Source organism: Micrasema longulum, unplaced genomic scaffold, assembly GCF_059751315.1.
Source record: "Micrasema longulum isolate JH-2025_06_02 unplaced genomic scaffold, ASM5975131v1 h1tg000971l, whole genome shotgun sequence".
NCBI lineage: Eukaryota > Metazoa > Arthropoda > Insecta > Trichoptera > Brachycentridae > Micrasema > Micrasema longulum.
The window spans coordinates 380,811-408,439 of record NW_028278162.1 but is presented as its reverse complement, the minus strand read 5'-3'; the positions used below and the strand labels follow the sequence as shown (position 1 = coordinate 408,439).

Sequence of the window (27,629 nt, the reverse complement as noted above, 5' to 3'; positions counted from 1 at the left end):
TCAACTGTATAATCTGTGGTCAGCAATGTCAGATGTCAGCATTTGTCAGTTGGTGACAGATGACAGATAAATGTGTTGTGATAGTTTTGTATTTCCGGAGTGGTTTGTAAATGGGGAATAGAAATATTTTAGTGCCTACAACTTAAAAAGGCTTATATATATTAAATAATACATGTTATTTACAATCATAACTTGATAATGGATAACGAAATTTTGAATACTCAAAGAGGATACTCCGTTCATATATTGGCCAATGGATATTCTCATATCAATAATGATTGCACAGAAATGAAGGCAAACTGTTCTTGTGTACTTATTAAAGGGCCATTAAATATAATTGTAGATACAATGACGGCTTGGGACAAAGATATTATTATTCAAGGTAAGTAATGAAACTTATATTTTATGTGAATATCAGTTGAATAATTCCTCCTCTGATATATATTTTTAGTATATTGAGATTGGCTAGAACACCAGAGTTAAGAGGTGAAAAGGCCATAAAAGACGATGAAGAATATTGAGACAACTTATTGCAAAACTTTACACTGGCTTTGTGAAAAATTGTGATTGTGTGCTATGTATATCTGTGTCCAGGCGGATGCAGAATACAGTTCTATGTGATATCTACCAGAACCCCCAAGTGTTTGATAATTTGACTCACAATTATTTAGCGAATTTGACCTAATCCCGTCAATTTTTTAAAATGGGATTCTGTTGTACTTAAAATATACCATGTTTTGTATCTAATGAGAATCAATAATTTTTGTAGGCTTGGCAGACCACGGTATCCTCCCCGAAAATATGAATTATGTTATCTGTACACACGGACACTCGGATCATATAGGAAATAATAATTTATTTTTGAATGCAAAACACATAGTTGGATTCTCAATATCTTTTAAAACTACCTATTACTTGCACCCATTTGATGAAGGTACTTCTTGAAAATATTTCTTATGGAATAAAACACTTATAATATAACTAAAAATCTTGTAAAACTTATAAGTAATAAGTATGCTAATAATATAACTTCTTAAAATGAATTCTTCAAACAAAATTCGGTATATTATTATTTTTATTGATTTATTGAAATCACAATATTCTTTCTTCACAATTTCTTCTTGAATAAATTGCATATTAGTATGATTATTTGAGTTGAGAAACATCAAATGCCAGTATGTCCACAACAATCCACCACAATGTCCATGTGGACCTACTAGCTTCTGAATTGAACTGGAGTTTTTTTGAGTGTTTTCATGTACAATAATTAGGACTTGTTTTAATTTGAACAGTATTAAAATGATCATATTTTGTTTCACTAATTTAATGTAAAAAAAAAAAATGGGTGGACATACTGGCGTTTGATATTTATCAACTCATTTAGTATCATCTTAATACATTTTTCTTTCCTTTGCTTTTCAGGAAAGTCACTAAAAATTGATGACTATATAGAAGTTATGCCGACCCCAGGTCATACTTTGAGTGATGTCACAGTGATAGTCCAGACTAAAAATAGAGAAATTTTCGCAATAGCAGGTAAAAATACACATGTGTTGAATGATGTTTTGATTGTTTATTTTCCTTCAGTCTAATTTATTTATACATTCAAAATTACTCTTGTTTACATCTCCATGAACTTATAGGGCTTTTCAGGCTGTGCCCGTGTTAAGCCATAATAATCAACAATAAAAAATACATAGCAAAATAAATTAAATTACAATAACATGTGATGCAACAGAATAACAATTCAGAAAAACATTTAAAAGGGTGTTTTCACTTAAGAATATTTCATAGTCCCTGGACTGGTAGCTGAAGCGTAAGACTGACCATCTTACCTTCATGTAACAAAAATGATCAAGATACGCTGCGATTGGTGTACCAATGCAGTACCCTATTCACCATTAGGTGCCGAAAGGAATGATGATGATGAAATAAGTCAAGTCTTTTTGTCATGTTGTTCTTTTAAAGATGAGAAGTTTGAAGTGAGATGGATACGATGAAGTGAGATGGAGTTAAAGAGGAGAAGTTTGAAGTGAGATGGATACGATGAAGTGAGATGGAGTTAAAGATGAGAAGTTTGAAGTGAAATGAATACGATGAAGTGAGATGGAGTTAAAGATGAGAAGTTTGAAGTGAGATGGATACGATGAAGTGAGATGGAGTTAAAAACAAAGTTGTTTTATATTTATTTTGTTAGGTTTAACTATTTTCAAATGAGTATGCATTGGGTGTTAACATACATTGTGTCCTTTGGTAGTTTTATTTCCTTCATCGAACGCGAACAGAAAAAGGTGTTGAAAATGGTCCCTTTCGTTTACTTGATATTCCATTTTTAAGGCTTGTAATCAAATAAAATAATGAATGCTATGGGAAAGCAAGTACAGTATCTCGTAGAACAGAAAAATTATTTTCAAATGATGTATTAACATTTTGTTTTACTTTTGGTGTTCATTTTTAAATTTGGAAAAAACAGACACAACTTATTTGACACCTAATGCATTAATAATGTACTTTGTGTATTTCAGGAGACCTTTTTGAATGTTTCGACGATATAAATGACCGAAAAATATGGATGGAGGCTGGCAGTGAAGCTCCCGATTTACAAAGAAAGCATCGCGCAATAGTGGCTAATATCTGTGATGTCATTGTGCCTGGGCACGGTGCATCTTTCCGAACATCGAAGGAAATACGAGACATACTAGAAACGCAACTGAAAACTTGAATATCTTCTTCAATTATAAGACTTCTTTAATTATAATCATCAAATACGAGATGGAGACGGGCGACTGTTATTTATAGTTATGATTTACTAACTGTGAATATTTACTTTTTACAGGCTGCGAAATCGGTAGATAAAGAGTGATCATTTTCAGCCTGTAGTTAATAATTAAGTGACAAACATCACAAAATTCAAACTGAAAATTTAGAATCAAATATTGTTACGCTTTGTTAAAAAATATATAATTAAATAGCTGTTTTGGTGGTTTTTTTTTTTCTTCAAATATATAACTGATTCTGCGTTATAAGTTTTTTATTGATTTAACTAGACTTTTTGATGTTAACAATAAAAAGTATTTTACCTTGGTGATTACTGGTTTATTCTTTGATTGTGCATATTTTGGTATTTTATTGTGTATAATTATTTGCATGCATATTTTTGCATTTTGATAGTAATCTGATGTCTAGTCATCACTAATGCAATGAGGAAGCTAAGTGTTTTTAATTTTTTTTATAAAATATAACATTATAATCCCTTCAATTTTTTAATTACTTCGCGTGCGGCGTTACTAGTTCTCTTCGGTGAGTTGTCACGATTTGTTGGTTAGCTTCCTGTAAACCAGAAATCTATCACAACACTGGATCATTGCTTGATTTGGAAGAACTAGTGATGCCGTTCAAAGTAGTTAGATTTATTAAAAAAAATAAATTTCATACACTTTCAAGAAACTTCGCGGTACAATATTTAATGCTCTAATTTTTACCACGCATAAGAAAACATATTTTATATCCAATTTTCCGTAGCACCGAACTTTCTTATTGTACCAGCTTGATTTATTGACAGGCACATTTTTCCTTCAAAATTAATGACTTTTTGCTGCGACATTATACTCGAGTGCTGGTTATAACTAAGATTATAATAAAATTTAAAATTACTCGTAGGGGAAGTGGGGCACTTTGATGCAAGGGGCACTTTGATACACCAGCAATATTTCAAAATCCACAAACGTTATTTGTGTCAAGACATCACTAAAACGTGTCTTTTTTATTAATTTAATTAATTAGCCGATGGGTGGCCGTTGGTATTTGATGAGTAGGTTTGTTTTAGCATGGTCAAGTAAAAAATTACATGAAATAAAAAAATGTCCTACACTTGAGTACGATAGTGCCCAGGTAAACGACGATATCTCTAGACTAGTAGTTGTCTTTTGCTGAAAATGGTGCAAACTTAAAAACGTAAGACTAAAAGAGGACGTATCGATGAGGAGGACGTTGATACTGCTATATTTAAAGTTACAACAAAAACATCAAATTGATTGTCGAATTGCAACAGAGATGGAGAATATTTTAGAGAAGGATATATAAAAGTCTAGGCATTTACATGGCTAACGACCTGTCATTGCCTGGTGTAACATTTACCATTTTTTCCACGTTTGGGCATCCACATTTCTTAAATTCTTTCATCTGTTGATTTTAGTATTTGATGAAGCAGAAACAAAAAAATTGAGTTCAGAGAATTTTGGTGAAAGAAACCTGTCATAAAGTCTATGATATGTGTGAAACACTGCTAGTTTCGAATCGTATTTAGACTTTAGTTAAATAATTGTAATGCTGATTATGATCTCTAAAACTTGTTTTTTGGTATGTTTTTGTAAATTATAACCTTTCTCATATAATTTAAACTGTGTATCAAAGTGTCCCGTAGGTGGGGCAGAATGATACAAAACCCATTTATTACTAGTCATTAAACTCTCATTATTTTCAAATTCTATTGGTAATTTTGATTGCTATTATAATGAATCATTAGTATTGCCATGCATAAGGTAAAAAAATATATTTTTATTTCATTTAAATGATTTATTGACAATTCTTGATGGAATTCCATTGTAATGATGTAATAACTTATATTTACATACAAGTTATTAATTTAAAAAATACTTGGTACACTTCCACTTATTTATTTTGACCAATTAGCGCTTTTACCCTCTAATGAGCATCTTCAGACTGGTGAATATTATACAGTGTAAGGGTAATTTATATAAAACTAAATATTATCTTAACTTAACTTATTTTTTAAATGTAACTACACTTAAGATAATATTTAGTTTTATATAAATTACCCTTACACTGTATAATATTCACTAGTCTAAAGATGCCCATTAGAGGGTAAAAGCGCTAATTGGTCAAAATAAATAAGTGGAAGTGTACCAAGTATTTTTTAAATTAATACTCATATGTAAATATAAGTTATTACATCATTACAATAAAAAAATAAAGGTTTTTATTGTTTTTGTTATATAAAATTGAATTTTTGTATTTCAATCTGCCCCACTTCCCCTATAATTTTTTTAAATACGTACCTATATAAAATATAAATACTTTCTTAAGTGATAAAATTTTGTTTTTCATTGCGGGACGAAGGATATTTTCAAAAGGAAGCAAGCTGCGATATATATACAAACAGAAAACCTTTTGGAATAAAACTTTTATTTTGAAGTTGATATAATATGTATCTGATTTATTTAAATATTTAAAGACAAACAACAAAATTATAAATTAAATAAACAAAACATTTACTGTCTTTTTCAATATAGTTCAAAACTATTTTGTACAACGTAAATATAAGATAATATCACTGTTAATTTCTTAAGAAATACATTGATCACAATCAGTTTATGTAAAAATCGTAACAACAATTATAAACCTACATGTATTTGAATTAATCAAAACTAAATTCAGTCAAATACAAACTATAAGATCCTTTTAAATCTCTAAATAATTTTACTCTGTGGTTTGAGAGTAAATTATGTATGTAAATGTTAAGTATAAAGTAGTATGAAAACTACGACTCACAAAGCTACAATAATGTTACAATTTTTTTGACACACAATTTAAAAAATTGTAAGGAGCATTTTACTTAACAAAAGTAAATAATATGACTTGGCTCTAATGCAAAATTATAAAATTACGCTGATTACGCTATATATTTATGGAGCTAAGCTCAGAATTAACCTAGGTACACAAGCCGTAACCAAAAATGTAGTTCTGTTCCTAGTTTAGCAGAACATCTTGTTCACAGCCAAGATAATGTGTTGCGGCTATATGTTGCTCCCGGTGAAGCCCTCCATGCTCACGCGAGTGTCGACTGGCTCCAACTGCCGCATCCAACAAACACATTACATTTAGTCAAGTCACATTACATTCCTATCCACTAACATACCATTCATGGGGTTGCCCCAAACTAAATAAGCGATCAAGTATCACACACATAGTACTTCCCAGTTAAACATTGCCATTTAGATTCCCTGATTCATTCTGCAAGAAAAAGTAAACCAATTAAAACCAATAAGTGCAAATAAAGAGTAAAAATTATTTAAAACAAACAATAATGCTTAGAAATGAGTCCACACTACCTGCTATTTAGGTACTACTTTTCCACTTAGATAATACAACCTTCTGCTTGTGCAGATGCTGTTTCATAGCATTGCGCATGCAACAGATAAATATGTATTGCTTCATGCATATTTTGGTGCTTTAATAGCATGTAGCTTAATATTTTCTCAACATTTCAACTCACTAAATTAAAATCAACCGTGAACAGAAAGTAAGCATATTACTACAATCTTAAAGAAATGAGAAGCAGCAAAACTTATTTCTCGGTAAACTACGAGTATTACATATATAAAAAAATTTGGATCACTGAATCTATTTCAAATACTTTGTATAATATGTACATACGTATTATGCTAGTTTTTATGGTTCGGCTATTAAAATATGTATCACTGTTTAATGTAAAATACATGTATGTACATATTATATAAGGCTAGCCTTATATTGTGTGTACGAGCATAGAAAACATATTTTATACTAGGCAGTACACAAAGGATGATTTGCACCAAATATGGAGATTTTTATTTTGAAACCTGTAAATTAATTTTAATACCAACGGTTGAAAGAACTTTTCCTTCAGAAAGATTAAAGTAAATGTAACTAAATCTATTAAAATAAAACAAATCGCAATGTCTTAAGGTAAGCTAATTGTTTGAATTCTGAAAGCCAAAAATAGAAATCGAAATAAATTATTTACCCGGGGACCCCTCCGTATGTCTGTTATAGAGTCTTCTATACAAAGATCTGAATCAGAATCTGTTCGTCGCATTGAGTTATCCTGTAATGTAAAAAATTGATTATATAAAAAAAAAGTGAAACAATAAAATTAATAGTAACAGTAAAAAGATACAATTGTGACACGTTTAAGTATTTTCGTGTTTTCCAATTCCAGTGATTTTTATTTTCAGTGTTGATAAAACACTAAAATATGCACCTGTTTTACTTTCTTAAAAATAAAAGATTTTCACATTGTATTTCACTAAAGTGGTACATAATTATTTTTTTCTGTAATTTTGCTTAACATATAAAAATTATGAATTCTAAATCTGTTTTATCATACTACGTAAATATTTGTTTTTCACTCGATTTCTCCTACTGGTACAAATTAATAGATCCTATTTATGATTGTGCCGAATGGGTTAGCTAAGTATACACTGTAATTTATGAATGTCCTATAAATATAACATATATGACAAGATCATAATATGTAAACCTTCATTAAAATTTAATTTTGAAAATGTTTGATTTTTATTTAACAAAATTATTTCGCACAACATTAATTTTAAAACAACTACATATTGTAGACACAGGTTGATATAATGGCCAGTTTATTAGAAGAATACATTCCTCCTGGCTAGAAGTAAATAACATACACATTTGCGTGTGTATTCACTTAAATAAATATTGAAATATGTACTAAAAATGTATATTTATACTACAATATTTCAATGTCTCCCTGGACCAGACTGATAATTTCTGACCTTCATTCAAAAATAAAATAGTGATTGTGTTGTCCTATTCAGTCAGTCCTATTTTATTTTAAAATAAAATAGGACGAAAGAAGAAGAAAAGAAGGAAGAAAGACATCAAGTACTAATCTTTGTAACATAGAATAAATGTAATTAACAGTGGGGGAATGGGTGAGCATTTTTATTGTGATGTAGTAAACAGGTAAAAATGAAATTATTTTTTCCATCTACGACGCCATAAACCTCTTATCATCATCCCCTAATACAGAACTGTGTCGGGTTGTGGTCCCGTGGCTAGTGTCTCGGACTCACGGATCGAAGGTCTGTGGTTCGAATCCCACTCTACCCCAATTTGATTCCCATTTTCTAATAGTGAGTTATTTACAACTCGTTGAAAATGGCCCTCAAAATTAAATATTTGCGTAAATCTTAAGAACGAAAATATTTCTTTTATTAAAAAAAAAAAAAAAACTAATGATGCATAGGGCACTGAACTGGTGAACCAATCGCAGCGTTTCTTGATCATTTTTGATACATGAAGGTATATGTGTTTCAGGTGCCAGCCCAGGGACTATAAAATACTGCAGTGTAAATTGAAAAAAAAAAAATATATGTATATATTTCATGTCAACCATGTCGGGAATCGAACTTAAAACATCCCGCACAGTAGGCAAACGTAATAAACTTTAGACCGCAAGCTGGATAATTAAACTTGATAAGGTAAACTGATCAAACTTAATGTTTTATAGGTTTTTAGTCTATTTGATTTGGACATTTTTAAAATACTATTAACCTCTGTCGTCCCTAAGTACACATATGTGGACTTCTGATTTTCAATAATTATGATTTTTTTACATCGGCATTACTTTTAAACAACTCTCTAGTAAATTCTTTTAGAGCAAAAGCAGTACATAGGAGATTTTGTCAGATTATATAGGTTACTGTTTCTGTCAAAAATACTTAAGTGTAATTACTCAAAATGCCGTCCAGTTATGCAACTTTTATGCGTTTCATAACAAGTTTTTTTTTAAAAGAAATTACTTTGTTAAAAAGTATTTAAGTAAAGAACTGTAATAATTACTATACTGGCTTTCATAACTTTCTTTGTAAAGTTATTTATTTTTACTGGATTTTGGGGAATGCAAGAATAATATAAACTCACATATTTTAAAAATGTATTCAATCAGTGTAACCCTGTAAATAAGAAGAGCTTAGCAATTGCGCCGCTAGGCGTAGTTTGACATTTCCAAAAAATATTATGTATATTTGAATATGAAACGTTTTAACTTTTGTTTATAACTCATGAGCAAATATTTTTCAATGTAAAGTTACACAATACATTTTACAATTTTTATTTAAAAAGTATTTACACGTTTTCATGACACAAGCAGGCATTATGGGTTCGATTCTAAACGTCACGCCTGGCTGGCGGTCGAAGAAAGACTAAATAGGCATTGGGCACGACTTAAGTGTCATCATTTTTGAGGGTTCAGGGCATATCTATGTGTATTAATATGTCAATGAATTTAATGCTATAATTTTTATATGTAAGAAAAAAAATATTATATCTAATTTTATGAGTATTGAACTTCCTCATTAGTTAATAACTATGTATTGATTTTGTATAAAAAAAAACAAAGTTCTTCCAGTGGATGGGTTTGTCTCAGGTCTCAAGAGGTTAAATAATATCAACACTTACCGGCTGTGTCATTTGCTGCGTGGTGGTTAGCAGTCTAGCTAGAGGAGCGCAGCACACGGGAAGGGTGTCTAGTAGGGTAGGACGCGCGTGCGTGAGGAGTGGCTTGAGGTACTTCGAGTCCAGCCCCCCCCACACTCGCGCTAGCATGGCCTTCTCGCCACCCCCTGATGTTCGACGGCTGCTAGGTTCCTAGATACATAAACTCAACATAATCTCGTGCATTATTTGGAATAGACTTTTTTGTTTTTGCATATTGAAACTATTGTATAAATTCTATAGTGTGTTTTGTTTTAATGAGAAAATAAAATTAATTTAAAATAAAATAGAAATTGTATATGGACTGACCGAGGAATAAATCTTAACTGTTAATTCAATACTACAGTTCATTAAAAAAAAAAATCGATCCAATCCTAAAGTCAACTTTAAATATTTAAAATTGATATGAATATGTAAGATTTTCAGTTAAGTACATGTGAAAATTTTAAATTACTATTATAAAGATTTATTGAAAAAATTACTGTATCATAAGTTGCGTCATTAATTTTGCTAGCTAAGATTCAGCATATTTTGTGGATTGTGGTAGATTTCATTTGATTAAATATAAATTATGTAATTTGCTTTGGTTGACCGGATTCTAATGGAACAATTCAATAATCCATAACCAAGTACAGTCTAAGAAAGGAAAACACTAAAGAAAGAAATTAGAAAGGATATCAGAACATGATCATACAAACCCCATCTTGCAAACAACAGAAACATTCATATATTAAAGGGGAATGCAACAAAACTCAGAGACTAAAATGGAACATTAGTAAAAGACAAGGAATCAATCTCAAAAGTGATAGAAACATTCTACACAGAACTTTATACATGCTATGAACCATAGCATGCATGAAGACATGTGTACAATGAATGTAGGATCTGAAGAATTGCCGGAAATTGAGCACAACAAAATTGAATATGCCCTGAAATATATGAAAAATAATAAAGCTCTAGGTGAAGACAGAATTACTAGCGACATGTTAAAATTGGGTGGTAGAAAACTATCAGAAGCCCTAAAAATATGGGCAAAATGCGGAAATAAAATTATTATTTTAAAAAGGCGACAGTGACGATCTAAAAAAATATAGACCAATCAGCCTACTCTTACGTCTTTATAAATCATTAACAAAAATTCTAAAAAACCGATTAACAAAAAACTCGATTCCTGCCAATCTGTTGAACAAGCAGGTTTTCGCAAGGCATGAGACTATATCCAATCAATTTGACTACTCATAAAAAAAGTCAACTGAATACAATATAACACTACATTGAGCTTTTATAGATTATCGAAAAGCGTTTGACTCAGTTGAAAAATGGGCTGTTATTGAACCACTCCAAAATGGCAGAGTTGGTTCTAGATACAAGACTAATAAAATTAATTTATGACAACGCTACTATGGATATGAGGATTAACGAGGACACAAAAACTGATAAAAGTAAAATATAGAGAGGTGTTCGCCAAGAGGACATAATATCACTAAAGCTCTTTACACTAGCCTTGGAGGATGTATTTAAAACCCTGATTTGGGTGAATAAGGGTGTAAAGATCGATGACATGGACTTGAGTAACCTCGGATTCGCAGATGACATAGTGGTCATAAGAAAAGACACGGATGAACTAGGCGAAATGATTATGGACTACATGAGGCTTCAAAAGGGATTGGTTTGGGAACGAATATCAATAAAACAAAGATTATGTGTCCAACAAGGAAGGACATTTTCATTAACAGTAATAAAATTGAAGTGGTTGTAAATACATAAACCGAGGACACAAATTCAAACTTGGTAAAGGTAACCAGACAGCAAAGTTGCCAAGAAGAATAGGGCTAAGTTGGGCAGTTTTTGGCAAGCTAAAGTACATTTTTAAAAATAAACAAGTCCCAGTATGCTTAAAAAGACAAGTTTATGAATTGTGTACATTGCCAGTGACGACATACAGACTAGAAGCTGTATCTTTGACACAGAAAAGTACCCAGAAACTAAAATGCATGCAACGATCTATGGAAAGAGAGATGCTCGGTGTATGTCTAAAGACAGAATAAGAAATTAGACACTGAACCAGAGTCATATATGTCATGAATCATGAAGCAAAATTAAAATGGCAGTGGGCAGGACACTCGGTGAGACAAAATGATGATAAGTGGACACGCAAAATAATAAAGTAGAAACTATGGGAAAACAAAAAAGGCATTGGAAGACCACAAAAGGAACGGGCCGATGACATCAGAAAGAGTGGAAACGTTTGGAAGAGGCCCTTACCCAACAGTTGAGAGAACAAGGCTGAAGAAGAAAAAGTACAGTCCATTAAAATCTTTGACAATCTCTGCTTTATGTGTGAGTAACAATAAGTTTTCAAATAAATCATTACAGTGTGCCTACTTACACAAATAAAATTTATGTGTACTCGGTTCACCGACAGGGACACAGGGTAGGCACCATAGAATTATTAAACATTCAAATCTACTGTACATACCCAATTATATTTTTATATTCATATCAATTTGGTTATGAAATTGTTTTGCATACATATTCCATTTGTAATGACATGCGAGGAACCAACTTTAGCACAATTAAAAATTAAGTGCCAAAAGGAAAACTTGTGACTTATTAAGGTTTTAAATTGGGTGTATAAAAATAATACAACACTAAGTTAACCATCTATGTGTTTTAATCTATGTGAAGAAAACAAATTATTAAATAAAATAAAATGTTTGGTTAACTGACAGCAAAATTATAATACATAATAATATGATATTATAATAGGATCGCATATTTCAAAATAAGTATAGCAAGATTTAGTATGAGGTGAGGAAGTCATTTATATTGTTTTTGATGATTCTTCGATTACAAAATTAAAAATGAGATGGATGATCTCGTTTTATGTTCTCGCAAAATAGATTCAAACATTTATGTAAATTTATATTGTCCTATTCAAATGTGAAGGTACTATTTTTTTTACGCAGAAATTAACAAAATATCATGAAAATTAATAATTTGAATGAATAGACCATGGGAAAAAATTCTAAATAAAAATAAAATAACCTACTGGTAACGGTGGTAATTTAACATTGCCTTCGGAAGAACTCCAGCTTACAACACTAGTTGACATGCAGAAAGGCTATAAAGGAAATTTCAAATAAAGAAATAAATTGTTAGTAAAAAGCAATATTCATAGCACAGCATAGCATGCATTATCATTTCATTAGTAAAATATACATGCAAATCATAATGATAACAACCATATTTCATTATCACTTTTCTTAAAAATATCGTTAGGAAATGCCAAAACCACAATTACAAGACAAGACAAGAGAAATTAATCGTACATCATTAAAATAATTGTTTGTTGATTAATGGTTCTTTCTCTATATGATAATTGAAAAATGGATTTTTGAGGGTATATTATTTTTAACGATTCTTGATTTGAAAAAATGGGATGAAATTCAGATTCACGACATTGCCCCAATGTAAAGAGTGAATTTGTATCATTGAAATTTGTCTGTTTCATAATGATTGGGTAATGAAATGAAAATTCACGCTGTACTAGTAAAAAAATAATGCAGAAAGTAAAAAGCCTAGAATTATCTATTACCACATCGCTATCTCTCCTTGCTATTTCCATTTGGTGCAAATGTAATCCCATGTCCAATGGCTGAAAGTACCCAGTAGAAAGCTTAGTTAGCCAACACAGAGAATGTTATTAGCGGGTGGGTTACTTGCATATTTGTATTAGGTACATAATTACAGATTCATTATAGGGGATGAAAGCAAAGTGTGGGGTTAATAGGTAGTACAATGGTTAAATACCTACCCCTGAATTGTTTTCAGTTGAGTTGTAAACCTTTGGGAGAAGCGGCATACCAAATCAAACATTAGTATGTAAAGATAAAAAGATACAAGAATTATTAGTAGGTACTTTGACAAGTTAAGATAAGAACTGGTATAAATGGGTAATCAATATTTACAGATCATCTTTAGTTCACTTTCACTATACTGAGAGACCATACAAATATTTTTCTTCTTATATTGTAAAGGGTGCGGCAGCATAACTTGCTGATTTGAATTAGGCGCCAGGAAGCGAATTTTGGCAGTTAAACGGTGCAAGTGGTTTCATTCAAAGGGAGAGATTAAGAAGTTATTTTTCCTTTCACTTTGGCACTGAGAATGTGTTGGGCGAAGGAACAGCGTACATTTGCCGTCGATGCTTATTTTTATCCTTTGAAGTAAGGGTCAGTACTATATAAGCTCCTGACGTTACTACGACCTGCGCAGATTTTGACGGGTCCCCGTGAATAATTCTCGCTCTTCAAATCCAGATCCGCAAAGTGTCGAGCTATTAGGTAAGGGACGAACTCTTTAACATCCTCAGGTTTAACATGTGGTCCCACGAAGATGTGGTTTCTTTTATTATATACAGCATCACATTAACATAGGAGCGTATAGGTGTTTCCTCATCTGAATACATCTAGAAGTTTTAGAAATATTCATTCTAGCAAGGTGTTTGTTCAATCTGCAGCGCCCTGTAAGGGCTCTAGTGATAACCCTCACTTGATTTCGGCTGAGCTTTACTAGGTCTAAAGCAAACCTTTGCGAGTACCTCTTCATCATTTTCTTCGAGTGGTGTTGATCAGGTACATTTTGCCAGAGAATTATGCTCTGCTTCCTGGCTCATGATCTAAGCTCATTACGAAAATACATTTGGCCAACTTTCAGTAGGGCTCGCTCAGGGCCTATTGGGGCTATCTCAGCTCCCGGCCTTGCCAACTCATCAGCTGCCTCATTACCGTCGATGTTTTAGTGTCAAGGTACAAAGTTATATTGTTACACTCGCCGACACAATTTTCTTGGACCAGTTGGTTTTATTACAATATTTGAGTTTGTCCAAATGTTTGTGGACAAAAGACTGGATTTCACCCATTCATTCATTCATTAAGATTAACAAATTACAATAGGGATGGAGAATACCTTAAAGAAGGGAATCAATCTTTTGTCTACAAACATTTGGACAAACTTAAATATTGTAATCACTAGATCGTCGCGACACAGCGAACATTCTCACTTCAATATTGTCGCCCGAGCTTGTGTCTCTGGCTGGCTATCGATTGTTAGGTTATATTCAGGGAAGATGGAAGTGTAGAAAAGAGAAGATCAGGGAAAGAACGGCCGAAAAGATCAGTCCAAAACATAGAGACAGTAAGGCCATTTTTTTGCAATATCTTCGGCGCTCTGCAAGCATGCAACTGCCCTTGAAATTTCTGATCGTTCTGTGAGGCGAATTCTTCATGATGACTTCTACTTTCATCCTTCAATTTGGCTTTAGTGCATAAACTCACCGCAAGTGATTTTGCTGCTCTTTGAGTAGACGCGCTTACCTGATTTATTCCCTTGTGACTTTTTTTAAAGAGGGTTTCTAAAATCTATCATGTACACCAATCGTTCAAGGACTCTTGCTCAACTGTAGGAAAATATTCACCAAGTAATAACTAGCATACCGACCGACACTTCAGAATTCGAGTAAATCAGTGTATCGCCAGTGGGAGGTGCCACTTGCCAAATATTTTTTTTAAATCAGAGTGATCTTAAAATTCCAGTGTTGTAAAATAATGAGAAAACAATTGGAAATATAACTATAATACTTTCTGTTTTTTTGACCTTTGAAATCAGCTAATTATGCTGCCGCACTCTGTACTAAGGTTTATGAGTTGTTATTTTAAGTGCATTATTGTTTGCTCAAGGCTTTGGGAATGCTGTTTAATTTTTATTTAATAAAGTACTACTTTAAAAAAAAATGTGAATGAGGTTGGCTCAATCCATAGATATTTATTGCTACTTAGTGCATTTGAAATAAATATAATATTTGATACTTACACTCCTTACTCCCTGGTAAGGAAGGGCTTCAGTTTCATCTTTCAGTCCAACTCTAAAAATTGACAATTATTTATAAAAACTTTAATAAAATGTGCTCAGGATAATTAAGCTTTCTCCTAAGTGGTCGTCAACGTTGGGGGGACCCGACATGACACGTGAAGAAGAAGAAAATGTTTTATATCACATAAAATTTTCATACATATATATTTAGAGCGATTTTAGGAGAATGTGTATTATTTGTCAATAATCCAAAAGCTAAGGCATTAAAAAATAATTTCTAATGGTTACACTTAGAACCATTTTGACTAGCCATAATTAAGTTTTAAAATTAATGCCTCGAACTTGTTTTTGCAATAATTATTGCATGTCATCCTTGCGCCGGCAATAACTGTCAAGCAACATTTAAAAAAAAAATTAAGGAGATAATTTAAACAATGTACCCTTTGATGAAAAATATTTTTTTATTGATGGCAAAAAGTGAAAATACGAAATTTTATTTTGAAAAAATATTTAAGTATATATTGTTAAAACAGAATTGTGTAATCTTAATGAGAAATTAAAAATACTTTGAAAGAAGAAAAATCACTTAACAGATATAGCTGGCAAAAAGGTTAATTTTTTATGCATATTTATAGTGTAAGGCCGTTTATTTGGTCATTTCAAATGTCATAAAATTCTTTTGGATATTAACGTTGATGATTTTTATTCCCTATCTTTTTTCAATTAATTTTACAAATTTGCAAATACAGCATTGCGCCATCATTTGGGTTAAAAATCTCTTTTCTAATATTATAAAAACAAAATTAAACTACTCACGGTATTTTGAGCCAGTTCAGAATGTGCAGGGTGGCTCCGCCTTGTAGAATAACAGTTGCAATAACAATTAATGAGGTAGTCGTCAACATGGCCTGACGCACATCCGACACTGTGTTCCTTATGGCGAGGGCAAAGGACATGGCACCCCGTAAACCTTATTACATATCACATACAAAAGGGATTTAGTTATCTTGAAGATATGTATAATGATTAGATAAGGTGACAGATTTAAGAGATAAAGGTTCACCTGAGAAGAAAAGCATGTGTTGGAAATTCCAGGGAATTTTGGGTTTTCTTCCCAGATTCAAAAGAAATGACAACGGGTAGATGTTTATAGCTCGCCCCAGCGCTGCACATAACTGTTTATTATTACAATTAAGGAAAATTAAACATAAAGCATTATACACCAATAGTATTCATAAAGCACATACAAACGACATTCATGCATCCTCTTGAATTATGTAACGTAGTAAAATAGGTTATTTTTTTGTTTTTCAATTTAATTGTTTCAATAATCCAACAATTTCTTTTAATGTTCCTAACCGTGTCACCAGAAGTCAAAATCTGCTATTATTTATCAAATCTTCCAAGAGCAACTTTTGTTTTTATGCCCCAATGTCCAGAATGTGTAGATTAGTCAATATGTCACACAACTTGGAATTCTTTGGGATAGATCTTCGGGCTTTTCGTAGATCTCTTCGACATTAATTCAGTGTAGGATGAAGATGGATTGGCATGGGTTACCTCGAAGTCTTATATGACGATCATGTTTTTAAATATATTGTGTACCATTATTTTATTGCTCTTGTTTATCTTTGCTACATAGTTTTTTGTTATTTTTGTTCAGTTTCGTGTACATAGGTTTCTTCATATGACTGTTGTAATTGGTTTAGGCTGTATATACAATAAACAAATTAAAAAATACCTTGGTACAAAATACAGACATTGTTTTTAAATGTAGCCACTCAACCTTGCCCATAGGCACGTTCCATAGACAGTATTTAATTGATTAGCAATTCTTCGTTAATAAGACCAAAGATTTTAAATTGATCTCTAATATGTATTTTAGAATGTATTACCTAATAAATATTTTTAAGCATAAATATATACATATATATATATATATATATATATATATATATATATATATATATCTAAAATTTATATTAATGAATAATATGAGCCCATTGCAGGTGAAGTGAACCACTTGACAAAATGGTCAAAAGTTTTTTTTTTTTATTCGATTTATTTATTAACATGGATGTTCTGTACATAAATAACCAAGAAAAAAAGGTTTTTGATTACACTGATAACAGAAATATAATATTAGCGACTAATTGCAAATCAAGTACTTGTTAATATAATTCTCTAGCATGTAATTAATATCAAAATACGCTGAATGAGGAAGTTCAGTGCTATGCTTTTTTAAAGTTGTGTATTTCTAAAATAACTTCGCGTGTGACATCAGAGGTTCTTCTCTGTCAGTTTTCCCGATTGGTTCCTTTAAGGTAAGCAAACCGGATATCCTTCGTAGCTCTCATACCATTGGTTGGTTCATTTGAACCGATGACGTCATCCAAAGTAGTGCGTTATTATTGAAATATTTTATATAATTTTTTTTGTACATTTTCAAGAAACTTTGATGTACAATTTAATGCTCTTATTTTTACCCCGCGCAAGAAAACATTTTTTGTATCCAATTTCCTGTAGGGCCGAAGTTCCTCATTAATTAAAAATGTAATTTATATTTTCAAAAAAACAGCGTGCCAGTAATTACTATTGTTATAATAAAAGGATACAAATCCAGCAGTGATGAACCACGGGTCGAAGTGATGTTTTGGGAAAGTGAACATAGAGACTCCGATGTAAGTAAAAATGAAATTTTCAGACAGGAAATTCAGGAGCTCAAATATTTGTTTTGTACGCAGACGTGAATCTTCCGATAGATTGTTATATGTATAATGAGCTTGGCAGATACCACAGAATAATACAGCAACCACTCCTGGAAACGTTAAAAAAAATTGCATTAGTTTTTTTAGGAAAACATCTCTAAAAAATTTGACCTTTAAAATACTTTTTGAACTTTTTACATCAACATAATTGTTAAATTAATGAACCTAATTTTATAATAAAATGATTGGCATTTAAATTAATAAATTTGACCTGATGTTGAAGCAATTTATGAATTACTTTAATTTGAATAAATTACTTGCTAACAGGGAAATATCACATACTACGAATACCGATACAAATATGTGAAATGGATCTAATTTCCAAAATCAATATAGATATTGTGGAGAAATGTTTTCACACATAACTTAAAAAAAATAATTATAAAAAAAATTGTCTCTACAAAAACGCAACATGCTTGGCCTTGATAATTGTGACATAAAGATTTGTGACGATATTCTATTTAAATTTAAAAAGACACAAACAAAGTTTAAAATTTAACCGAATTGTATTGTATTAGGGGCGTAACCAATGCAACGGACCGTTCAATACAAAAATATTTTTTATACTAAATAGATAAAAAATAAATTATTTAACAGTATTTCATAGACTCTTATTAATAAAACACTGTAAAAAAACGTTATATTTCCCTACTGTCAAATGCATTAATTATTTGATCTGATGTTTGACTAATTCAATTATTTTAATTTAAATGAATTAATTTGGTATGAATTTGGAGAAATTTAAGTAGACAAATTTTAATTTACTCAATTTGACTTTGATTCATTCTGAATGTCTCAATTGAAAGGATCTTTGAAATAAAGAGAATAACCAAATAATGTTCGACAGTAAATATTTTTACCTGTAAGTTCTGCCACTTCTGCGATGAGAAAGGTGCTGTAAGACATCAACACAAACAATGCTGACTCTAGCAGTGGAAAGTCACGGACGTGAGTAAACTTTGTCAAGTGGATTTCTCATTAAGGAAAATATTGTCATATTTGTATTAAATACTTCTGTTCCAGAGTAATTTCATTAAATAAAACTACAAATAGATTTATTTGAAATAACATTAACATACACACATTGATAAAAAAAATTAGTTGATTTTCATGGAATAAAACAAAAGATAACCAAAACTTGTATATACTAAAAATGACGTTAAAAAATGGAATAAAGTATTTATTGTTTTGAATAGGTGTGTTAATAATAGCTATAAAAAATAATAAATTAATAGTCATTCCGGGTAACATTGGAATTCAATATAACATTGGACAAAAACCTGACTTATAAATATATATGACTGATTACTTTCTAAAAGAATAAAAAAAACTATCAATTTTTTTTTTATCTGTGTGGTACCACCGCTCGAGCCCAAGAGTAAGTATGTTTGGGGTAATGGACACAAATTCATGTTTTTTAAAAAATTCTTTGGATTAGAAGAGTATTTTATATGAAAAAAATATAGTTGAATGTTACTCGGAGAGATTTTTTAGTCAAAGATCAAGAAATTTGTTCATCGAAAATACTTAAGTCCAAAGTTACCCAAATATCAATATAAAATTGGACCACCCATAAAAACATCATTAAAGTTATGTTTTCATGCAATTTTATAAATTTGACCACAAAATGACTGTAGTTTAAATTATAAATTATCACGAAAATAAATATTTGTTATTACTTTTTCACAATTTTTATTATTTTACAAGAACACTACTAGTTTCGGGAGAGCTTTCCTTCCTCGACGGGCGATATAAAGCTAATCTAGTAAATACAGACTATTGTTCACTGTCTCATTATATAATCTATACAAAAACAAATGAATTAATCAGTAGCATCTAAAGCAGGGTGGTTATTCCACTTATATAAAGTGTTAGCATATATATGGATAGTTATCTAATATATATAAAGAATGTTAAGTGGAACATTCTTTCCCTCATTGATCATGTTTCCGTATCTGTACTTTAAATAACTATCCAATAAATGCTAACACCTAAGATTAGTGGAATAACCACCCTGCTTTAGATGTTACTGATTAATTAGTTTGTTTTTGTATAGATTCTATAATGACACAGTGAACAAAATATTCTGTATTTTCTAAATTAGATTTATATCACCCGTCGATGGGAGGAATGCTCTCCTGAAACTGTAGTAGTGTTCTTGTAAAAAAATAAAAATTGTGTAACACTAATAACAAAGTTTTATTTTCATAATAATTTATAATGAAGTGTTACGAAGTGAATGCCGATTCAATTAATAATATTAGTTTAAATTATATTGAAAAATAATTATGTTGCAATGTTAACAATGTATGTTATATTAATGTTTATTGTGCGGGTGTCGACTGTTATTAATTTTCAGTAAAAGATTTACTGTTGAGGTCTCAGAGTAATAATGCGTAACCTAGAGAGAAGCCCTTATCACTATGTTTCATAGAACGCAAGCGATGTTGGTTTTTTGGTTGGTAAACCAATTGGTGGCCATTTTGTTTTATTTGACAACATAAACATAACGGTTCGATCGGATGCTTTGGTAGCTGTGCTTGGCTTTGTTTGTAAATAACTTGGATATTTACGTTATAATAAATAAAAATCGACTATGGTGAATCGCAGTATGTTTGGTTGCAGCAGTAGGCGCGTTAAATGTGTTAATAGAATCAGTTTTCACACATAATTGATTCCGAATATTTTCCCATGATTAACATTGATTTTTGGCATTTATTGTCCGACACGTGTATTATGGTGCTTAAAAACTTTCCTTATATCAACATATTTACTTCAGATACTACTTTTTCTTAATTTAGGAGATAAATTTGTGAATTAAAGTATGTTTACTGTTGATAATAATAGTTGATTATGGGCAATATATCAGGGCCGCACTAGGCATCCATATAAAGTTTAAGTTTTTATCGAGTAGAGGTCGATTAAAATTTTATTCGAAAATAGCAACGTTAACCTTGAAATCGCATCTTAAATGAGGTGTCCAAATTTCAGGCAGCTACGACTCGCCATTTCGGAGATGTGACAGACAAACAAACAAACTCAACACAGGACTTTGGTTCAATGGAGTTGGGATTTATGTCTCAATAAATATAACATAAATATATTATGAATAAAATGAATAAATAAATAAAAAAATAAACACAAACATGTATTTTCAGTTTTATAAAATAAATATAGGCGAATTATAGAAAAATAGATTGGAATAACCCTGCAATGATAAATACACAGGTAAATAATATTTAAAAGTAATTACAATGTTATAGAATGGTTTTCCTACGTTTGGGCCCCTCTCTAGGTTACGCATTATTACTTTGAGGTTGAGGTCAATTTAAAAATTAAAAAAAACTCTTTTTAGTACACTGACAGCATTACATAATAAAATATTATTCCATAAATGAAACAAAAACATGCTACTTAAATTAGAATAACCTATGACAGTTTCAATCATTTATGAGTGCAGTAGAATCAACCACAAAAAATATCAAGTACATTTGACATAAAAAAGGATATCAAAGCTGTAATGCACCCCATTATAGCGCCTATCAGTAGTGAGAGTGTGAATATTCCAATAAAGTCACCAAACGCCCTGAAGAACGCCACAGTTTCAAAGCCTCCAGAACCAGCATATCTTTCTCCATAGTTTTGGATCGCCCTAGTGAAACATTTACAAAACATACTTTAGAAAACAGTATAAATAAATACAAGTTACAAATGAATAGGTGAATATGCAGTTGTCTAAAATGACCCCAATGAAACAGTCATATTATGCGATTTTATATTTATTATTTTTAGTAGAAAATTATTAATATACCGTAGTAAGTTGTTTTATATTGACATAATCTTTATTAATGCAGTTTATCTCTAAATGATATATTTTGTAAACACTTTTTCCTCTTAACGTAGTATTTGAGTAATAATGAAATAATGAGGCATAAGTAAATATCATTTTTAAACTAGATAAAACCTAATATAAATTTATCTTTCTGAACGTAATTCTTCATTAACAGTACGTCACATTTCTGTTGATATTATACCATTTTATAAATAATCACTGACATATAAATACACATATACATGCCCCGAGTTCTTAAAAATGATGAAACTTAACTCATGCCAAAACGCTCGTTCATGCCCAATGTGTATTTAGTTGTTCTTCGACCGCCAGCCAGGCGTGACGTTGAGAATCAAAACCAAAATGCCTGCTTGTGTTATGAAAGCGTGTAAAAATCTTTAGGATAAACATTGCAAAAAGGATTGTGTAACTTTTCATTGGTAAATATTTGTATATGAGTGATTAAAAAAGCTTAAAACAATTAATATTAAAAAATAAATATTATTTTTTGTAAACGCCAAACTACGTCTAGCGGCGCAGTTGCGAAGCACTTTTTAGTTACAGTGAAGGATGGATAGGGATACTTTAACAAAATATTGTAAACGTGATTTAATATTATTTTATAATTCCTTAAAATCCAATGAAAAGAAATAAATGGGATGAAATTATAACGAATTTAAGGAAAGAATCTGATTGGGATCCACCAAAAACGAATATTGATTGTTAATGCTGAAATATTTTTTATTTTAAACCAAAAATGAGTATCCTCCAATTTTTGGTAGCATAATATATGCATGTTCATTTAATGCAGCCCTGGTATAAATAAACAGACTTAGTATATAGGTACGTTTTTCTGACACTACTTTTAAAAATATTTTACTCTATGCGTCTCTGTATTAATGTCAATACGTAATCAAATAAATGTTCATAAACTTAAAAAAATATTCCATCAACTGGATTTTTGCTAGTCACTTTATATCTCCTAAAAAACAGTGATGAAACTATGACTACATATGTCTACGACATGATTATAAGATTAAAACTAAAACTGGGGACATGTAACTAACCACACATTAATGATAAATAATAATACGGATTGTGTGAGGCATATGCAATGGGAAAAAACAGTTGAATGTGTTAAAGGTACATGCATATGTTGATTAGTATTGCTGATAAAGAAGCATTTAATCAAATTGGAACAGGCAATTTGATATTATAGCATAAACCTGTTAAATTATTTCTGCTAACAGTTTAATAATTATCATTGTGATAATTTGTATGCAAAATTATAACATTATATAGATAAAACTAAGGAAATATAACACAAGAATACAAGCACTAGTAACATTTTTTTTAAAATAAAATTATGTATCAAATAAAAAGATATTAAATGATAAATTTAAAAAATTCTATCATTTTTTCATTTCCATACATGGGTATGTGTTTCGCATTGTAATTCTTTAAGAGATACCATTTTAAATGATCACATTGTTTGTTAAGGCTGTAGTCGAGTAAAACGAACGCAAAATTAGGAAATCATATGATTTTGCCATTTTAAAACGAATGTTTTTTTTTAATCGGGCAATAATAAAAAAACATAAATTAGATAAAAACAATATTTTTTAAAAGGTATGTGATTTAAAATGCTTGTATTTTTTATTTTTTTTTAAATATAAAAATTTAGCTGCGGCCACTTTTATGTTGAATGCATTATCTTCAAATTATTACGACAAATTTTTGTTCAATACTTAGTCTTTGAGATCCCAGATACCTATGTTTAGTCTAAATTTGAAATGGCGTAATCTGCCGGTTAAAAAGTTATTATATTTCAGTTAAATAAAACTTTTAAGTATATTTTTTAACAGAAATACCTTTACAAAATATTGTTTTTATCTAATTTATGTTTTTTTATTATTGCCCGATTAAAAAAAAGCATTAGTTTTAAAATGACAAAATTGTATGATTTCCTAATTTTGCGTTCGTTTTCCCTTAAGTATATTCCCTAATATTAATAAATATTTTTAATATGACATAATGTATATAAGTTACGCATTCCACATTTAACATGATAGATTAAATGATACCCACCCACTAAGGACAAGAGCAACAGCATCATTTAGCACGCTTTCTCCGAACACAAGGGCATAAAGATTGACATCTACGTGAAGGTCAGAAAATATTGCCAAGATTGTGAGAGGATCGGTAGGACTGAGGAGTGCTCCGAAGTAAAGCGTATCGAGAAAGGTGAATCCAGTGGCCAGGTGCCTCGGCATCAGTTGGACGAAGCCGTACATTAACAGACCGATGAAAAAGGATGACATTGTCGTCCCAATTATAGCATAGGTTAGTATAGCTCCCAAGTTGCGAAAGAAATATTTCTGAAATATTATATCATAAATGCACAATATAATTGTATTTACACAGTAATATTTTTATAGGCCAAACTTTGTAATGAAGAAATATATTTTTATATAAAAGAGAAAGAAAAGCACTGAAAGAAAGTATTTAATTGTAGTTTAAGCATATCAAAAGATTATACTTGTGCCAAATGCAATAAAAAACAGACGTTCAATAAACAAATCCAATTATTACAATGACTCAGTGGGTTCACAAAGAAATTTAAATATATTATAATCAGTATTAAAGGGGGAAACGACCCATATTTTTATGATAACCAAAACGAAATTTATTAAAATCAGAAACATTTTTATATTTTAAAGCAATGTTGTGGATTCACTCAGATTAAACTATATGCAAGATATCAGATAAGGTTTATCTGATGTTATTTTAATTTATATATTTTTCATTAGACATTAGGGATTAAAATAAATAGATATGTACATAATTATTACTATAACCAGCATTACATTATAGCCACCCATATTGTCATTACTAACCTTACAAAATGCACAGGACAACACAAACCCTTTCAAGCTTATCGGGTGTGAAATATGGTTATATTTTCTTAGGGAAATAGGGTTATATTATTAATCATTTTTGGCAATGCTCCGAGACAATAAAAATTACAATAGATATGCACGTAAAATAAGGGTAAATTTAATGTGTAGAAAAGACAACACCTGTAATATTATTTAACTAGCCATATTTTTCATGAAAAAAAGCTTGAATCCCACTTCCATTAATTAGCATTAAATAGCTATTTTATATTTGTTCAAACTCATAATATTAAGCATGCTTCAACGGAAACTGTTACAAAAATACATATTCATATATAAATAATAAATGTGCAGAATTGCTTTAATTATTGGTTGATAAGAATTAGGCACATTTGATAACTTACTCTTTTTAAACAGTAACCAGCATGAAAAATGATGGGGGGTAAAATAATATTGAAGAAAATTTCTGGATCAAATGTTGCTTTTAAATCAATCTCATTATCCTCTACATTCACTATTTCTCCAGTGAATGAATAAGCGTACGTCTTGTTTGGCATTTGGCCAGAAGCTACAATAATAATAAACAATGGTGAAACATTTTTTTTTTAAACCGCATTCAGTAAATAGAAAACATTTTTAATTTATTGTTTTTTTTATTTACAAATTTTTAATTGTGTGTAGTTACCAGGCGGTACAGGAGGTTGTAGTACTCCTGGAAACTTAAGCCATAGCATATCCGGTGGTACAGAGAGATTATATTTGGTTTGAGATTCTGGAGTAACATTGATATGTGATATTTTACTAGTAGTACCTGCATAACGAATTATGGCACCTACAATTAAACCTGAAAAAGAAATACACAAACTACTGTGGTAATCTACACTTAGTATAGAAATAGTGTATTTTGAGCATAAAAAAACATTTTAAACATCAGTGGCACTTATGATATTACCACACTATTATTATCCAATAGTAATGCATACACCGCTTAAATTTGAATAGATTTTTGAGAAATAATAAACTTTGTAATCAGTGTAATAAGTATTTTACAAATCTAAAGAATTACTACACAAATATAGTTTCCGATTACTAAGAACTCTTTGCGACATTAATTGTTAAATTTATAACTATGATAATAACATTATCATAATTTCCTTATCTACACCAGGTGGCACATAGGGCACTTGGATTGATATGCCAATTATGCAGTGTATCGGTATAATTTTTTACATGGAAGGCAAAATGATCAGTCTTATCTACACTTCAGTGCCATTCCAGACACAGTAAAAAACGTATTTTTTAATGATAATGTTAATTGAATACCTATTGGGTATTTAGAACATTAGTGTTTATCTTCCTATAATTAATACAATTTGATAACTACTACCTATGTAACTACCCTTTATTCCTTTTCTGAAAATTTGTACCCTGGACGTTTAACATTTAACACATCGCCAAAACATCGTAACCAACAGAAGCAATATTTTACGGGAGAATATTTCTTCTTCTCGATTATCAAGGAATAGACTTTGAGAACCAAGTTTAGTCTTAAATATTTATTTTATTGATATCAATAAAATAAATAGTCAAAACAGAGTTTGATTTCGAATGTAGGGGGCGAAGAGTTCTCCTGTAAAATATTGTTTTTGTTGGTTACGATGTTTTGACGATCATGGCTCGACATGTTGTCAGATAATGTATTTTAGGTTTCTACATGTTTGATAAGATTTAAAATAAGATTGATAAGATTTTAAAACAGTAATGTTCTGATACCAGTCGGCATATTACATTTATTTGAGTGATTTTACTCAAATTAAACACCTAGTATTTAATGATATAAACTTTAGCTCGCACTATTTTTAAAACCAATAGTAAAATATGCTAAATGCTTAACTTATTTAGGGACAAATCGATGATAAAAACCATAAAAGGTCACATGTCTTCAGATTTGCTTTGCTGAAGTAGAAACCAATATTCCTTAATTTTACTAAAATAAACATTGTGCCTAATTACAAGCCTTTTGACTGATCATCCAATTCATCTACTTAGATTCATATCGGATTAAAATATTTAGGTATTTTATTATTATTAACAAATCATTAAAAAAAATATCTGTACGTAGATATTAAAATATGCATAACATAATGTGTCGAGTTAACAATATTTTCATTAGGTAGCATGCAAACTTACACAAAAAATGTGTATGTGAGAATTGAATGTATTTGTAAGCATTTCAGGTGATAATAATTGGACAAATCTTTGTTTTTTTAAGTACAATAGCAGGAATGTATTTCGTTCTAGAATGACAACATAATCTAGTGGCGAAAATTATATTTATGAAAACATTAAATGCTTTTCGTCATTTATCTTCGTTAGAAAATTAACCAACGACTTACGAGGTTTAATTATTAAGAAAAATTATAAATATAAAAGCAGTATGCAGTCCCAACATGAATAAATGTTATCGCGTGCGTCATAAATACCAAAATATAAATTAATAATATGTATGAAAAAAGCATATAATTAAATTTAGTAATTCTGATATAAAAATGAATTAAAATCATTACCATAAATAACTGCCAATCCTGTTTCGTGCAGCCAGCTGACTCGGCGATGTTTAAATACCCAAATAGTTAATACTGTTAGAGTAAGCAAAAATGTGTAAATCAACAAATTTAAACTATCTATTCTATGTAGTAACGTAGCTTTTGCATCTAAGGCTATATCCGTGCCAGACGCGTTGCACAACACTACACATTGCAAAAAATAAAAACTAATTATTATTTTACTAAAACTTGAAGGATCCATTGTGGCATTGCAATGGACGACTCCTATTTTGCGCACCTCCGAAATAAATTTCTGTGATCAAACTGAAACTGATTTTGACAGCGGCACGAAGGTTGCCAGCCTAACGGAGCTGCCATATGAAGAAAAACGATTTGTCTA

General features: G+C 30.5%; 2 protein-coding genes and 1 long non-coding RNA gene across 9 annotated transcripts; 2 read left to right on the top strand and 1 right to left on the bottom strand.

Moving 5' to 3' along the window:
- Positions 1–6: 6 nt before the first annotated feature.
- On the top strand, positions 7–3,088 carry LOC148277835 (metallo-beta-lactamase domain-containing protein 1). Its single transcript, XM_088232329.1, has 4 exons — positions 7–382; positions 770–934; positions 1,423–1,536; positions 2,526–3,088. The coding sequence occupies exons 1-4, from the start codon at positions 199–201 to the stop codon at positions 2,720–2,722; spliced, it is 660 nt and encodes a 219-aa protein (XP_088088455.1). The 5' UTR covers positions 7–198; the 3' UTR covers positions 2,723–3,088.
- A 2,097-nt stretch (positions 3,089–5,185) lies between these two features.
- Positions 5,186–27,555, bottom strand: Nhe3 (Na[+]/H[+] hydrogen exchanger 3). Of its 7 annotated transcripts, XM_088232321.1 has the most exons (15): positions 27,251–27,555; positions 25,369–25,527; positions 25,088–25,251; positions 23,875–24,164; positions 21,465–21,606; positions 18,815–18,920; positions 17,802–18,004; positions 16,250–16,361; positions 16,003–16,156; positions 15,187–15,238; positions 13,130–13,159; positions 12,911–12,970; positions 9,277–9,465; positions 6,806–6,886; positions 5,186–6,033 (listed from the first exon to the last, which is right to left on the bottom strand). In XM_088232321.1, the coding sequence occupies exons 1-15, from the start codon at positions 27,489–27,491 to the stop codon at positions 6,001–6,003; spliced, it is 2,016 nt and encodes a 671-aa protein (XP_088088447.1). In that variant the 5' UTR covers positions 27,492–27,555; the 3' UTR covers positions 5,186–6,000. The 7 variants fall into 7 exon arrangements, with proteins under 7 accessions (XP_088088447.1, XP_088088449.1, XP_088088448.1 ...); XM_088232323.1 differs by lacking the exon at positions 12,911–12,970; XM_088232322.1 differs by lacking the exons at positions 12,911–12,970; positions 13,130–13,159 and adding an exon at positions 12,365–12,436.
- Positions 9,424–10,463, top strand: LOC148277834 (uncharacterized). The gene is made up of 2 exons (XR_015823355.1): positions 9,424–9,540; positions 10,049–10,463. It is a non-coding gene; the product is annotated as an uncharacterized LOC148277834 (long non-coding RNA).
- Positions 27,556–27,629: the final 74 nt, after the last annotated feature.